At 47.5% G+C, this 16,508-nt stretch overlaps 1 protein-coding gene across 2 annotated transcripts; it reads right to left on the bottom strand.

Annotated features, from left to right (window-relative positions):
* Nucleotides 1-1,488: 1,488 nt before the first annotated feature.
* On the bottom strand, nucleotides 1,489-15,933 carry GLMP (glycosylated lysosomal membrane protein). Of its 2 annotated transcripts, XM_079957871.1 has the most exons (7): nucleotides 15,813-15,933; nucleotides 11,674-11,931; nucleotides 11,241-11,438; nucleotides 10,067-10,285; nucleotides 3,855-4,132; nucleotides 3,196-3,345; nucleotides 1,489-2,237 (listed from the first exon to the last, which is right to left on the bottom strand). In XM_079957871.1, the coding sequence occupies exons 1-7, from the start codon at nucleotides 15,900-15,902 to the stop codon at nucleotides 2,162-2,164; spliced, it is 1,269 nt and encodes a 422-aa protein (XP_079813997.1). In that variant the 5' UTR covers nucleotides 15,903-15,933; the 3' UTR covers nucleotides 1,489-2,161. The 2 variants fall into 2 exon arrangements, with proteins under 2 accessions (XP_079813997.1, XP_079813998.1); XM_079957872.1 differs by having other exon boundaries at nucleotides 1,489-3,345.
* Between the last annotated feature and the right edge of the window lie 575 nt (nucleotides 15,934-16,508).

Raw genomic sequence — 16,508 nt, 5'->3', positions numbered from 1 at the left:
TCTTTGGGTCTCTTACAATTCTGCAGTTCTGTTTCACAGTGGGCACAATGAAAGCTTCTGCTTTTGGGAAGCAGAGGTGATAGCCATTTAATTTGGAGGTCTTGCACGAGTATGACGTTTTCCTGACTTGCACACCACCTCTGTGTTATCATCATCATCATCATCATTATTTTTAAAACCTGACGTACGCGCTGCAATAACTCTCTGGAGATCTTGAGAGAACAGCTCCCTCCTAAACCGGTTGTTGAAATCTGAACATGCCTTGGCAGGCAGCAGTTGGTGGAAACGGGCACACTTGGAAGGTTTGTGCCCCTGGAAAGAAACTGCTCGGTTCTGCTCCCGTGAGAAGCAAGCAGAAGTAGGGATAGGGTGTTAGAGCTCACCATGTGTCTGTGACCAACAGCTCACCACAAAAATGTCAATTTGCTTACACAGCAGCAGTGACTGTGTAATGGGTTGTTTTTTGCTCATCGGGTGTTTTTTGGGTGTTGGGGGCAGGAAGGGAAATGTCAGGAGAGATGAAAGAGTACTTTTTTCACGCAGCACATAGATAAACAATAGGACTCACTACAAGCCTATGCTGATACAGTGTTTAGAAAGTTGAAGTGAGTTTTATTCTCTCTTTAGTTTAACTTTCTAGAACTTTTAAATTATTGGTTAATTCTTCTTAATGGCAAATTTATTATTATTTTATTTCTTGTAAACTGGTTTGAGGGCGTCCTTTTACAATCAATTTTACGAAATAAATAAATGGTAGCAGCCAAGGCAGAAGGAACCAAAGTGATTTTAGACATGGTTGTATGCGGGTGGGGGAATCAGTTCAGGGTGACACCAGCAGGGCAAGGAAGCTAAGCTAAGTTTTGCATATAGCTTTGTAACAGCAAAGATAATCCAGCCTCTGTGGATCATTTGCTATCTTTGCAAATACTACGGATAGTGTGATTTCTCGACAACAGCAACAAAAGCAGCCCTAGCCAAGAGGCTCTGCTCTTGCCCTCATGCTTATTCCCATTTCTGCCCTGGAGCAAGAGAGCAAGCAGGGTGGAGAAATGGCAACAGAAGCAGGCTACCTGAAAGAGAGACCAGCGATGAGGACGAGGAAGATCCAGGAAGAACACAGGCTTAGGAGGGTGCCTGTTATCTGTGCTGCCTGCATTGCACAATCCCATGCGGGCCCAAGAAGAGCACAGGAAGTGGTATATTGGCAGTTTGCAGAAGCGGGTGGCAGGAAGCCAGCCAGAGGATTGGAAAACAAGGAAGAGTAATGGCAGAAGTGAAAAACACGTAGATTCCACTGTTTCACAGAGTCACTCTATGGAAACGCAAGAAAAGATGAATAGGCGGCTGACCTTTGACCTTTCCTTAAACAGAAAGGGTTTAAAAAACGACCACATACCAACAGTGAAAATAAAAAAAACTATTCTTCACCTCCCTAAATTTAGCTCCAAAAGAAAGAGGCATTGGCATACAGAAACCACACAAAACCAATTCCAAAACAAAATAATCTTTAATTGGTCCACAAAAGACAAGTGGCAGCTGGAAATGCACATAAACTCCCCGACAACCTCTGCAAATGAACCCTCCCCATGACCTACCTTCCCCAACCTGCTGCCCTTCAGATATTGCTGAACTACACTTCCCATCATCCCTGAGTATTGGCCGTGCTGGCTGGGTTGAACAACATCCAGAAGGCACCAGGTTGGGGAGATTTGCCTTAGGCTGTGCTGTGATGCTTCACACCAAAGAAGGAATCAGAATTGGTTTCCCCTTACCAATCCCAAAAGATGTCCACGCAGCCCAAATGGAAGCCCTTCTCGCTTCAGACGAGAGCTTCCGAACTGGCTCTTCAAGCAGTCCTCTGACAATTGACCTCAACAATTTCGGAGATTTCCTTTTTTAAAAAAAAGCTCAACAATTTTGGGGTGTCCTGGTTTTCTGACCCTAACTTCCAGAATAAGGAAAAGGTGCATCACTTAACAGTCAATAGTGCAATTTGTCCTTTGTTTCATGGCCGTTAGCCTGTAAACACAACAACAGTGGCTTACCCTTTTTTGTGGGGAAAAAGACAAACGGGTTGCCAGCTTCCCTTCCCACATTTGACAGCTGTATCACGGAGAGAGAGAACCAGAGGATATAGCTGTTCAAATCATCACCACCATCATTATATTGCACAGCAAGAGAAACATCTGCAGCCTCCACCATCTCGGAAGGGCTCCACCAGGGGAAAGCTTTGTTCCCTTTAAAAAAATAATACAGAGGAGCCTCAATTGGAAAAGAAGTTTGCAACTGTAGGAGGCATTTCAGCAATATTTTTCTTGTTTTTTAAAAAAAACAGTACTTTGTAAATGTCACCCGTTGAAAACAAGACAATGCTTTTTTTAAAAAAATGAAAGGCAGAACGTATCTTTGGAAAGATGTCTGGTCAAGAGATTGTTGATGAAGCAATGCAGTGCAAAGACGCCATTATATTTTGAGAGGGTAAGAAAGTGAATGTCTGAGGGAACGGAGGACCCAAAATACTACCCCTCCCCAAAGCTTATCGCAGGGTGTTTGGCGGGGGAAATGAAAAGACAATTCAGCCTCTCCAGCGTCCCCCAGCGAAAGAAAAACCACAGAACCCTCTTTGGGAAATGGGAACCATAAACCAGGGACAGGGAACTTGCAGCCCTTGAGATGCTGACAGACTCCGACTCCCAGCAGCCCTTGATCAGGGATGACGACAGCAGCTGGAGTCCATGTATGTCTAATGGTCCACACATTCCCTGTCCCATTGTAAACACCCCTGTGCCTCTGGAATATTGAGAACTGCGCATATCACGATAGAGTCTTCCAAGTGACAGTAATTTCAAGTGGTAGGAAGGAAAACTTCTGGGGAGTGATCTTGGTAAGCAGCCGAACTATTGAATCACACTTCCCTCCTCCCTCCACAAGAGAATACAGGTGGGGGACAATGCAAATGGCCCCACCAGGTAGCACCATCCATCTACCGAGGGTACCCAAACACAGTAAGCAGACCAGAGCATCTTCACCAGGAGATAAATTAAGCCACTGAGACGTCCCCCTGAAGGAAACAGAAGAAACATTCCCCAGAAACAGCTGCATGAAACGCCTCTGGAGTTAAGCTACCAGAAGCCAGTTTGGCCAAGCCGCTGAGGGCAGCTGTCCACTGACAACAATCAGTTGATGGGTTCGTACTCTGAATAGGGCTTCTTCCGAGAGACGAGGACGGTGATGCTGCCCCCCACCAGGAGCAGCACTGGAGTCCCCAGCCCCACTGCGAGGATTGCGATCACGAGGGGGGAGAACCCGTCCTTGGGGGGCTCACCGAAGCCAATCAGCGCAGACCTGGAAGGGGTGACAGGAGGGGTGGGGGGAGAGAAGAAAAACTGTTAGCCAATACCTCAACTTATATGGGACACGGGTGGCGCTGTGAGTTAAACCACAGAGCCCAGGGCTTGCCGATCGGAAGGTCGGCGGTTCGAATCCCCGCAACGGGGTGAGCTCCCGTTGCTCAGTCCCTGCTCCTGCCAACCTAGCAGTTCGAAAGCACATCAAAGTGCAAGTAGATAAATAGGTACCACTGCGGCGGGAAGGTAAACGGCGTTTCCGTGCACTGCTCTGGTTCGCCAGAAGCGGCTTAGTCATGCTGGCCACATGACCCGGAAGCTGTCTCAGCCAATAAAGCAAAATGAGCGCCGCAACTCCAGAGTCGTCTGCGACTGGACCTAGTGGGCTTGCTTCTCCCTCCTCTCCATCCGCAGTCCGTGTGGCGTAGGGGTTAAGAGGGGCCTCCTTTTCCCCACCTGTTTTTACGCAGGGAAAAGATACCTAGCCCCCCCAAGACCACTTCTCACCAGCTCAGGTAGCTCTTTTCTTGGTAGGCCTCGCTGTCCTCGCTGCCGAAGGAGATGTTGATGGCGGCCACACCGTTGTGGACCTCCAGCTCCTCCCCAAAGTAGGCGTGGGCTATGCTAGGCCGAGGAACCGTGCGATTCTCCGTCTCCAGCTGGTAATACTCGCAGTGGACAGTGTCTTCCCGCTTGGGCTGCAAAGCGCTGTACGCTGCCGTCTTCCATTGGAGGAAGCTGAACCCAGTGCTGTCGTTGCGGGGGACGGAAACCAGCTGGGCCATCTGCTCCAAGAAAAGGAAAAGCAGGCAGTCGTGAAATCAGGGTCATATTCACACCATACATTTAAAGCAGGAGTCAGCAACCTTTTTCAGCTGTGGGCCGGTCCACCATCCCTCAGACCATGTGGTGGGCCAGACTATTTTTTTTTGGGGGGGGGATAAAAATGAATGAATTCCTATGCCCCACAAATAACCCAGAGATGCATTTTAAATAAAAGGACTGTTGGTTTCTGCTCTCTTCACTGTGCAGCGAAAGGCTTGTCACAAGACAATGTTTACATTCCACAGTCTGTACTGTTGGTTTTCCCACGGGAAAGGGAGGCTGGATGTGACGTACACTGGTTTCCTGTTTTTCACTGTTCTATCAGTGTGATTCTCTCTGTGCTTCAGAGGAGAGAGGATGCATTTTCTGCTCCGGCAGAGGCAAGATGCATTTCTGTAATCTACCAGCTTTGAAATGTAAATAAAGCAATATAGAGCATGTTGGCACGTATTCCTCATCATTCCGCTGTGCACTTGGAAACTGCTACAAATCAACATTTTGGTTATCGGCCCAGAAGAAAGACGCAGTCATCTGATGCCGGCAAAAGGATCAGAATGCAGAAGGACGGATCGGACGGTATCTGCGCGTCAAGATGATTGATGAGGTATGTGCTACTGCTCCGGGCAGCCTGCCAGCTTCTAATTAATGGCTTTATGGCTGGACTTTGAACTTTTATGTCCGTTTGCCGGGAACAGGCAGCGGCTATGGCTATGCTGGGGAAATCAAAAGTAACTCTTGAAAGTGCTTTTGGGCTGAAGCAGCTGCAGATAACAGTGACGCAGCATGATTTAGGGCAGCAGAGAGAAAGCACTTTTGAACTTGCCTTTGGAATGAGGCTTGAAGCAGCACAGACGCAGCTTGTATAAAGCAGCTTGTTTAAAGCAGCAGAGATGACGCAGAAGGCTAATGCCAGAGTCATGATGGCCCTTCAGGATGCTTGTGGGATTCCCAAGCTCAATAAGAAAAATTATGTGGACTGAGTTATCTATGCAGAGGCTATTCTGCGGAAAGAGGGTCTGTTTGAAGTTATTACAGACACCCCCCCAGCTCCAGTTACAGATGCATGGAAAGCTAAAGATTCCAAAGCAAGGGGAACTCTTACATTGATACTATCCCCAGAAGAGCTCTGTCTATTGCGTGATAAGACCTCAGCCAGAGAAATTTGGCACGCTTTGAGAGAGGCTCCCTTGAGGACAGAAGCTGGATCTACCATGTTTTATTTTAACAAGCTGCATAATATGGCTAGCTGCAGAAGGCTGGCTGATGCACGTGGGGAATCTGATGCCAATCAGCCACATGCTCAGCTCAGAGTAGCTTGTGATACTGCCATGATTCAGAATGAAGCAGATTGCCAGGGTGATAGCTGCATGGGAAAGGGGGAGTCTTCACAGACGTCATCCCAGAGTGCAGTGGAACCACCAGATGGCGCCAAAGCTTTGAAGGCAGTGAAATGCTACTCCTGTGGACGTCTAGGCCATGTGAAGAGGGAATGCAAATATCCCAGGGCCAAGACAGAGCAGCGCAGCGGAAGCTCATCGCGTGGAAAAGGCCAGAGCAAAGGCAAAGGTCCGGTGTCCAGGACAACGCTGCACAAGGCAATGGTCTCACGCTTCACTCCAAAAGTTGCAGAGGTCCAGAAGACGTCTAGATCTTTCTTCGTTGTTGATTCGGCTGCAACCCATCACATGTGCAACGATAAGCGACTGTTTGTGTCTTTTACACTGCAGGAAGGTGCGATTCACCAGGCGGATGACCACACAATCCCCAGTAAAGGCTACGGAACTGTTGTTCTTCACAGTTTGGACTTATCGATACAGAATGTACTTTATGTTCCAGATGCCAAACATAATTTGCTCAGCGTTGGACAGCTGAATGAGCGGAAAATTGACGTTTCCTTTAAGAACAAAAGGTGCATCATCACAAAGAAAAATGATTATGTATTGTATGCTGAATATGTTGATCGTTTATATGTTTTGTATTATGATGATGTTGTGCAGGATGACACTTGTTGCATTGCAGGTTCTAACAAAAGTTTGCATGCAGAATGTATTCATGATTTTCATCGAAAATTTGGTCATTTGGGTTTTGAGGCAGTATCTAAAATGCCTGCCTTGGTTGAAGGTATGACTATTAAACCCTGCAGGTACCACATGAAGTGCAAGGCATGCGCAGCAAACAAGGTAAAAATGGCTGCGAAAGGTAAGGTGTCTAGTAGGCAAGCTACAGAACCATACCAAATTGTTCATGCTGATTTGGTTGGACCACTAGCGCCCTCTTTGGGTGGAAATAGGTACTTCATGGTTCTCATTGATGCATTTTCCAGGTATATTTATGTGTACAATCTCAAGCAGAAATCAGAGGCTTTTCCTAGGTTCAAGGAATTCTGTGCTTGGTTGGAAAATGTGCAAGGTAAGAAGGTAAAAATTCTTTTCAGTGATCGCGGAGGAGAATTCACTTCTCAGCAGTTTGAAGTTTTTCTGACTGAGAAAGGAATTCAGCACGATTTGTCTAGTCCTCGCTCGCCATGGCAGAATGGACTTGCGGAACGAGCAAAACAGACATTGCTTCAAGGGTTAAAAACTTTGCTACATGATGCAAATCTTCCAGAGAGTTATTGGGCCGAAGCTCTCTCATGTTTCACTTACAGTTATAATCGCAGGTTATCTTCAGCGATTGGTTGTACCCCCTATGAGAAGATGTTTGGCAAAAAGCCATACATCAAACACATGAAAATTTTTGGTTCTGACATGTGGGTTCACTCACCACAAAACTCCAAGTTAGACAAGCGTGGTTTGCATGGTATCTTTTTAGGTTATGAGAAAGGTTCTTACAGAATAAGGATGACTGACTCTAAGACAATTAAGCTCACAAGAAGTGTTGAGTACAATGCCAAGTGGGGGGACAATGTGGGAATTTTCCAATGTTACCCTGATGACAGTGATGAAACTGAGGATAGTCAAAAGCAACCACAGCAACCCACACCCACTGATGAAAGTTCTGATTCTGAGTCTGAAACTGAATCGGGTGATTCAAAGGATTTCAAGAGTGCGAAAGCCTCTATGCGACCCTCTGAAAGCTCTGATCAAGAATTGGAAGAACCATTGTTCACAATAGGTCGCTTTTCTCCCAAGAAGGAAGAGGAGAGTGTTGAAGACCTAAGGCTAATTCGCAGGTCACAGAGAGCCACAAAAGGCAGACCTCCAAAGAGATTTGCTGATGAGTTTGCTAAGATAGCAGTAACAGCTGTTAAAAGCTACAAGAAGGTATTTGAACCTTCAAGTTTCCAAGAAATCCAGGATTTGGATTCAAAGGAAGCTGAGCCATGGTTAAATGCCATGAAGGCTGAGCTTGATTCCTTGGAAAGGAACAAAACATGGGAACTTGTTCCGGTAGTTCCAGGAATGAAACTGCTTGGAAGCAAATGGGTCTTCAAAGCGAAGACTGATCAAAATGGCAAGATAGTCAGACACAAAGCCAGATTGGTAGCCAGAGGTTTTGCACAGGTACCAGGTGAAGACTATCACGAGACCTACTCACCCACAGTGAGGTATGAGAGCATTAGGCTTATGCTCAAGCTAGCTGCAGAGGAGAATCTACAGATTAGTCACCACGATGTGAATACAGCTTTTCTGTACGGATCTCTAGATGAATCTCTTTATATGCTTCCACCTGATGGCGTACAGGTAAAACAGGGATTTGTTTGTGCTCTGAAAAAGTCCCTTTATGGTCTCAAACAAAGTGCACGGTGTTGGCACACAAAACTGACTGAGGTATTGTTTTCTCTAGGTTTTCAGCAGGGGAAAGCTGATCCATGTGTATTTGTCAAAGAGGAGGGGCAAAAGAAACTGTATTGTTTGTTTTATGTTGATGATCTTTTATTCTTTTGGAAAGATGTCACAATGTACAATAACGCCCTAGCTCAACTGAAAGAACACTTTGACATGAAAGATCTTGGTGAGGTAAACAACTACCTATCTCTGGAAATAGAGAGAGATCAAGATGGTAACATTCTAGTACACCAGTCACGGAAAATTGCTGATGTGTTAAGCAAACTAAACCTGATGGATGCTAACCCTGTAGACACACCGATGATAACAGGTTATCAGGTAGATGACACTGAAGAAGCATTTTCTGACACTACACTGTACAGAAGTGTGCTAGGCAAGCTAAACTTCATTGCCAGATGTTCAAGACCAGACATTGCTGTTAGCTGTAATTTGCTAAGCAGACAAGTCAACAATCCTACTGTTAAGGATTGGAAAGCTCTGAAACGCATAGCGCGGTATTTGAAAGGCACTATGCATTACAGACTGAGATTTAACAATCAGAAGTCTGGTGGTCTTGAGATATTTGCAGATGCAAGTTTTGGAAGTGACACTACAGACAGGAAAAGCACGTCTGGAGTTTGCTATATGTACAATCAGGGTCTATTTGATTGGTCATGCAAGAAGCAAACAACAGTTAGCTTAAGTACTTGTGAAGCTGAACTGAATGCACTGTCTTATTCACTTAAGGATTGTGAATGGTTGTTACAATTGTGCAAAGACATGAAAATTCCTGTCAAATGTCCAATCCAGGTTTACCAGGACAACAAAGCATGTTTGGCTTTGCTGAATTCTGAAGGTTGTAAGCAAAGCACATAGCACTTGCAATTGAAGTTGCAACATGCTAGGGAAGGTATTCAGAAGGGACTCGTAACGGTGTCCTATATGCCAGGTAATGAAATTCCTGCTGATGTATTGTCCAAGATTGTATCAAGGGATCAACACTGTACCTATGTGCAGAAGTTGGGTTTGTACTGATATTGTACGAACACGCTGCCCAGTGATGTTCACAGAAAGGGGGAGGATGTTGGTTTCTGCTCTCTTCACTGTGCAGCGAAAGGCTTGTCACAAGACAATGTTTACATTCCACAGTCTGTACTGTTGGTTTTCCCACGGGAAAGGGAGGCTGGATGTGACGTACACTGGTTTCCTGTTTTTCACTGTTCTATCAGTGTGATTCTCTCTGTGCTTCAGAGGAGAGAGGATGCATTTTCTGCTCCGGCAGAGGCAAGATGCATTTCTGTAATCTACCAGCTTTGAAATGTAAATAAAGAAATATAGAGCATGTTGGCACGTATTCCTCATCATTCCGCTGTGCACTTGGAAACTGCTACAAATCAACAAGGACACATTCTACTCATGTAAAAACACACTGATTCCTGGACCGTCCACGGGCCGGATTTAGAAGGGCCTTAGCCCCTGGGCCTTAGCTTGCCTACCCCTGATTTAAAGTGTAATGATACCACTGGGGCTTACTACTACTACTACTGATAATTAGTCAACTTGGGGCAATTGCTGTTTGTGTGTGTGTGTGTGTCTGTCTGTCTCTCTCTAACCTACCTCACAGAAACAACAGAATGAAGCAGGAGAAGCCTGTATGCCACCCTGAGATCCTTGTAGGAAATGGTGGTCTATTTATCTACCATATTTTTCTGTGTATAAGACAAGGGTTTTTTTATTATAAAAAAATGCTAAAAATTGGGGGTCATCTTATACACGGATAGTGCTGAGGTGGGACGGGCTAGTGGTGGCTGCCACTAGCAGGAGATTGTCAGCGGCCTTTGGTCTGGTGATTGGCGGGTGCTGCAAGGTCTGCTGGCGATTTGCTGCTGCGGTATTTGGGCGGGTGATTGGTGGCTGCTGGTGGCTTCATCGATGCGTGGGATTGGCAGTGGCAGTCAGGCGGGTGAGCGATTGTTGGCAACCCCCCCCAAAGCTCACCAGAAGCCCCTTTTCCTAACGTCAATACTTGGAGCTAAGCGTGACTAGTTAGCAGGGAAATGACACTCTGCACGCGTTTCAGAGGCGCCCTTTCTGCACAATGCAAGTTTCATGCCCCATATTCGTTACCTCGAATATGGTCGGCGTATACTCGTCGTCGATCGAGCGGGTGGATTCCAACTGCTTCTGCCCGCCTCTCTCCTCCACGGTGACGATCTCCAGTGCAAAGCGAGAGCGGTTGCCCCGAGGAGCGACCCCGCGCATGACAAAGTCCACCTTGGAGCTGTTGGCCGTGTGCAGGAGACGCGGGAGCGGGCCGTCGCGGCTGGTCTCTTCGTACGCCGTCACCTGGGGAGCAGCGATGGGGACCGCCAACGGTGGAGAGTTGGCTGGTTAGGCAAGAGAGTCTCACAGTGCGCGCCCTGCAGTTGCGAGAGACGCGCTGTGGCATAGCTGGATAAAAACAGCCCAGGGTGGAGAAGCCACAGCTGTCCAGGTGTATCTTTGGACTGCCAATGAGGCCCAAACAGTATGGCCCATGGAGACGATGGGGGCTGGATATGGAGGGCCAAAGGTTCCCCAACCCTCCTCCTTCCATTCCTTATATTTCTCTTAAGAAGAACCTGCTGGATCAGGCCAGTGGCCCATCTAGTCCAGCACCCTATTCCCACAGTCGCCAACCAGATGCCCATTATGGCTGGGGAGGCCTGGCCAGATGGGTGGGGTATAAGTAATAAATTTATTTTTATTATTTTTATTATCATCATCATCATCATCATCATCATCATCATTATTATTATTGTAAACTGACAAGCAGCACCTGAGCACAAGAGCCTTCTCCACTCCTGTGGTTTCCATAGCTGGTATTCATAAGCTTTGTTGCCTCCAAGTATGGAGACAGAGCATAGTCATTATGGCTAGTAGCCATTGATAGCTTTCTCCTCCATGAATCTGTTGAATCCTCTTTCAAAGCCATCCAAATTGGTGGCCATCCCTGCCTCCTGTGGCAGCGAGTTCCATAGTTTAACTATGCGCAACCACAGATGTTCCCCATGCCCTCCCGAAAAAGTGATCTGATTTAGCATGTTTATTTGACTTGCATCTAGCAAACCAAGTCTGAAAACAACAACGACGAAGCCGCCTTATATTTATTTGCAACTGACACACATCCATTGTTGAAGAGAGAAAAACTCCACCTTTCATCACTGATTAGATATACGGCATGATCTACAACAGCCCGTCATGACAACACGCAGCAACTGGCTCTCTGACCTGTTGGAGGGGAAGCCACGCCCCTTTTTACCTGGAAGGAGATGCTTCCATTCCGGAAGGTTCCTCCAGAGTCGGGGCCAACCCCTTGAAACGTCGCTGTCAAAGTGGTCTCGTTCAGCTGGCCATCAAGGCTGTCCCAGGTGAAGTTGGCCAAATCATAGGTGGGGTAGAAGCTGCTTGCGTTAGCTTTGGAGAGATCCGAGGTCTTTGTGCCGTTGTACTCAAACACCTAGAAACATCTGTGTTAATGTAGGACGAGCCCAGCTGGATTCGGCCAAAGGAGGCCCCATCTAGCCCAGCACCGTGTTCTCATAGTGGCTAGCCAGATGATGCCCAACGTCCTGGAGCAGCTATATTCACACCCCTTTTCTCCCCACTGCTGCCATTTTCGTCCCACCCCACTTGGATAACCCCACACACCACCTCCTGCCTTCATTTCAGACTCCACAGCCCCCCAAACTTACCTTGGAAAAGATGACAGCCATGGAATACAAAACGCTTCCAGCTGGTTCGACCTGGATGGCTCCGGAGGGCGAGGGGGAGAGGAGCCGGGTCCAGTTGACGTGGAGACCACTGCTCTGGCTTCCTGTGTAGACCAGCAACACAGTGGGTGCCCCGATGGTACTCCAGACATAATGGATGGTGTCGTTGAGACCCACCGCCCGGACGTGCAGGAGGTTCACGGCAGAGCTGTTCCAGCCAGGGTTATACTCCAGGGAGACCTGGAAATGGGCGTCCCCACCAGGGTGTTAAATCTGCTTCACAAACGCCAGGCAAAGTCATTATTATGTATCTTTAGGCACCAGGCATAAACACTTCTTATTTGCCAGGCCTTGAGCTTTTCATTAGGTAAAGGGACCCCTGACCATTAGGTCCAGTTGCGGACGACTCTGGGGTTGCGGTGCTCATCTCGCTTTATTGGCCGAGCGAGCCGGCGTACAGCTTCTGGGTCATGTGGCCAGCATGACTAAGCCGCTTCTGGCGAACCAGAGCAGTGCACGGAAATGCTGTTTACCTATTTATCTACTTGCACTTTGATGTGCGTTCGAACTGCTAGGTTGGCAGGAGCAGGGACTGAGCAACGGGAGCTCACCCCGTCATGGGGATTTGAACTGCCAACCTTCTGATCGGCAAGCCCTAGGCTCTGTGGTTTAACCCACAGCGCCACCCGCATCCCTTATGGGCTTTTCATTACCTGTGACCTAAGAGTGTTTCACTTATTTATTTATTGCATCCCACCTTCTTTCTTCCAAGGAGTAGGAAAGGGCATACATTGTTGTCTCCTCCTCCCCATTTTTATACTCACAACAACCCTGTGAGGTAGGTTAGGTTGGGAGAAGCAGTGACTGGCCCAAGGTCACCTAATGAGCTTCGTAGCTGAGTGCGGATTCGAATCCTGGTCTTGCCCAGGTTTTAGTCCAACACTCAATACACAGCTCAGGGGCCACATTCCCACATCTGGGCAATCTTCTGGAAGACTCACGCCAGTGCTGGGTGGGGGCAGAGGGCATGCAAAAATCCCTCCCGTTGTGTAGAGCAGTGTTTTTCAACCACTGTTCCGCGGCACACTAGTGTGTCGCGAGATGTTGCCTGGTGTGCCGTGGGAAAAATTGAAAAATTCGAAAGAATTTTTTTTTATAAAAAAGTCAAATTTTCGCCCACTAGGCGGGCGCCGGACTGTGTCCACCCTATTTTCCATCCGTCCTGGGTGGGGATCAGATCGGATGGGATCGGATGAGAGCGGACAGGCGGTCCGCTCTCATCCGATTCCCCATAGAGAGCAGCAGGGCTCTGACATCTGAGCAGAGAACAGTCCGCAACGTTTTTGTTTGCCTTTAACGGAAAAAAAAATTAAACATTTTCTAATGGTGGTGTGCCTTGTGATTTTTTTCATGAAACAAGTGTGCCTTTGCCCAAAAAAGGTTGAAAACCACTGGTGTAGAGAACTGTCAGAGAAGAGAGTGCTTTGAGCTTCATTTAGTTTATTTTCAAAGGAAACTACAATCCAAAACCAACTTAGGATCTAGCAGTTTTGGATTGCAAATCCCTCCTGACTTTGTCAAAACAACTGGAAGGCAGCCGGCCGGCAATGGCCATTTCAAAACACTGAAATATGACCAGATCAGCATATCTAATTCCCACTGTAAAAAAAGGAACGGACTGAAAGTATTACATAACTGAAAAGCAAGGAATATTTGCCTTACATATCAGCTCACTAAGAACTACTTCTAGGGTCGACAACTTTTAGAAGTTAAATAAAAGAACTTCTAATCATATTGAGAAAGGCAGTCCAGGACTGTGTTTATTACTCTTCTTTCTGATGTTAGCCCAGCAAATAAGGACAAATCTCCATTTTAAAAAAATATTAATGTACTGTGAAACCAAAAGTGATTGCGGAACTAAGGGAAGAGCACCATTTTCCTTCCTTGTATTTTTACTGCCCTGCATTTTGGGCCTTGGTTTTAAAAACGTCAATAAAAAAGTATTTTTTTTAACACAAACATACCTGTAATTTGCCTCAGCCCAAGCAGTGTAGAGTGGGAAAGCAGGCAATGAGGTTGGAATGTGGGTTTTAGGACACCCCAAACACTGACAGGAAACGAATGGATTTGATTCCCTAACTTTGCAACTTGGTGGTAGTGTCTCACCAGGAGAAAAATTAAGTCCCCACAGACTCCTGATCTGGCTTCTAAGCAGGGAATACCAATGCACACCTACATATTTTTCACAGGCCAAAGGCAGGATTTGAGAGTCTGAAACTCCTGCTTGATCTCCTCACCCTCAGTATAAAAAATGGGGCACCAGAAAAGTCTAACACACTGGTGCCCCATTCAGAGATCAGAGGAACAAGTGGAGATTCCCAGGAGTCAGATTTGGCCCTGGCGCAAGATTTTCAGGAGGCAAAAATCAGACAACGCAGGAACACACTGTCTTTGAAAAGCTCAGTGTCTTGGTTCTAGTTGCGAATCCCAGCTTACAAGATTGGATCTGCCATTTTAAAAACATGCACATGCATCCTTTTTTTGTATTTTAACCCCACACTTCCTCCCAGGAAGCTCAAGGTGGCATATGTATGGCTCTGCTTCCATCTCACCCTCACAACAACCTTACGTGGTGGGCCAGGCTCAGAGGTGGAGAGCCGGCATTGTTCAGTGGACTGAGTGTCAGGCTAGGGGTTCAAATCCCCACTGAGCCATGAAACTCACTGGGTGACCTCTGTGGCCCAGGCACTTCTATTCTGCCTTGCCCTACCTTACACGGATGCTGTGAGGATAACACAGAGGGGAAACCATGCCTTCCCGAGCAACAGAGAGGAAGGAGGATTAAAATATAAAACAGAAATGCTGACTAGCCCAAAGAGGAATCTTGCAGGGCTTTATGACGGAGCAAGGATTTGGAACTCGTAAAAACACACAGTGGTTAAAAACAACTGGCTCCCATTTGGGAGAACATGATTCAAAGTTGGGTCTTTGAAATGGTTGGAGCCCACATGGAAATCCCCTTGTCCTAAAATCCACCCACAACACAGCACAGTTTTCCTCTCTCTTCCTGTTTTTCTCATTTTCACTGATCATTCTCTCTCCCACCCCCCCACTTTCCTTTCCTTCAACAGGTGTAACAGAGAAAATAAAACATAATAAGTGTAAATTAGCATGTAAAAATAAAGCTTCAGGTGTTGCTGAACTATATTGCCAGGTGGATGGGCTATGGAGCCCAACACCTGGAGGACCAAAGGGGCACCCCATTCCTGGGGTACACATCATTGATCAGGGTCAGCTGCAGCTCAATGGGTAGACTCGCAGTGGTTCTCAACCTGTGGGTCTCCAGATGTTGTTGGACTACAACTCCCATAATCCCTGAGCTCTGGTCTTGCTAGCTAGGGGTGATGGGAGTTGTAGTTCAACAACATCTGGGGAACCACAGGTTGAGAAAAGCTGGAGAGCATTTGCTTTGCATGCAGAAGATCCCAGGTGTGATCTCCAATAGCATGTCCAGGTAGGGTTGGAATAGAATCCCTGCCTGAAACCCCGGAATGCCACTGCCAACCGGTGCAGGCAATACTGAGCTAGATGGACGAATGGTCGGACTTCGTATAAGGCAACTTCCCATGATACTAGAAGGAGCCACAGCTCAGCGGGAGAGCACCTGGGTTGTATGTTAAAAGCTCCAAAGTTCAAACCCCAACATCATCTCCAGGTAGGGATGGAATACACTTCCTGCCACAAATCCTGGAGAACCACGGCTGCCAGTCAGTGTAGACAATACTGAGCCAGATGGAGCATGGTCTGAGTCGGTATAATGCAGGTAGGACTGGGAATGTCCCCTGGCCAGAACTCAGGAGAGTTGCTGCTGCCAGTCAGTGCCGGCAACACTGAGCTAGATAGACCAATGCTCTGACTCTGCATAAGGCAGCTCCCGAGGCTCCTAGCCTTTGCCAACCTGCCCCTCCACCAGATGTTTTCAACTACAGCTCCCATCAGCCCCAGCCACCATGAGCCAGCCCAGGCTGGCAGCGGCTGACCTCACCCAGCCCTCAAACATCCCTTAGAAATAAATCTCCTCCAAGGAGGGCATCCACCCACCGGCCCCTGGGCCGTCCTACCTTCCTCTTATACCCGGCGGGATCCCCTGCCCGGCTCCCCACCAGCCACAGGAGGGGCAGCCAGACCCAGCCGCCACCGCCTGCCTGCATGTCGCTCCTCCAACTGCCTGGGCTGCAAGACCACGTGACACCTGCAGCTGATCATTCCGGTTCATTCTTAAAAAGGGAGGAGGCTCTTAAAGGGGCCGCTGCGTGGAGGAGTAGGCTTGCTGGGTTTTTTTTCTTGGGAGAGAGTGGAACGAAACCCGGATTCCTGCAGCAGAAGGAAAATCAAGGAGGCTTGTGGACGAGAATAACAGTGCCATGGTGCATGTACAAAGGGCCATCCGTCCCACATCCTGGCCTCACAATGGCTAACCAAATGCCTCTCCCAAAAGCTTGTTTTTTCAATGTCTTTTCTGTATTCTGTTGGAAGCAACTTTAGTCATACCTCTTGTTGCATTTGCTTCAGGTTAAATCTTTTCAGGTTGCGTCCCACAATTACCGGGAAGTGTTACTTCCAGGCTTTGCCACTCGCGCATGCGCAGATGCTCAAAATAACATCACGCACATGCGCAGAAGCGGCGACCCGTGACCCGCGCACTGCATTCTGCTCATGTTGTGAACAGGGCTCCGGAACGGATCCCATTCGCACCAGAGGTACCACTGTATATGTAAAATAAAGTCCTTCACATAGTTCACAAACTATGGAGGTTG

The sequence above is a fragment of the Podarcis cretensis genome (assembly GCF_951804945.1).
Source record: "Podarcis cretensis genome assembly, chromosome: 16".
NCBI lineage: Eukaryota > Metazoa > Chordata > Lepidosauria > Squamata > Lacertidae > Podarcis > Podarcis cretensis.
Note: the sequence above shows the minus strand (reverse complement) of the source record. Positions and strands in the feature narration are given on the sequence as shown.

Bases quoted from the DNA above. Each gene is read 5' to 3' on its own strand.
- GLMP (XM_079957871.1), bottom strand. From the start codon at position 15,902: ATGCAGGCAGGCGGTGGCGGCTGGGTCTGGCTGCCCCTCCTGTGGCTG. The intron at 11,439-11,673 runs GTAAGTTTGGGG...AGATGTTTCTAG, and splicing joins TGGCTGTCATCTTTTCCAAG to GTGTTTGAGTACAACGGCAC. The intron at 3,346-3,854 runs GTGAGAAGTGGT...CACCCCTTCCAG, and splicing joins GAAAAGAGCTACCTGAGCTG to GTCTGCGCTGATTGGCTTCG.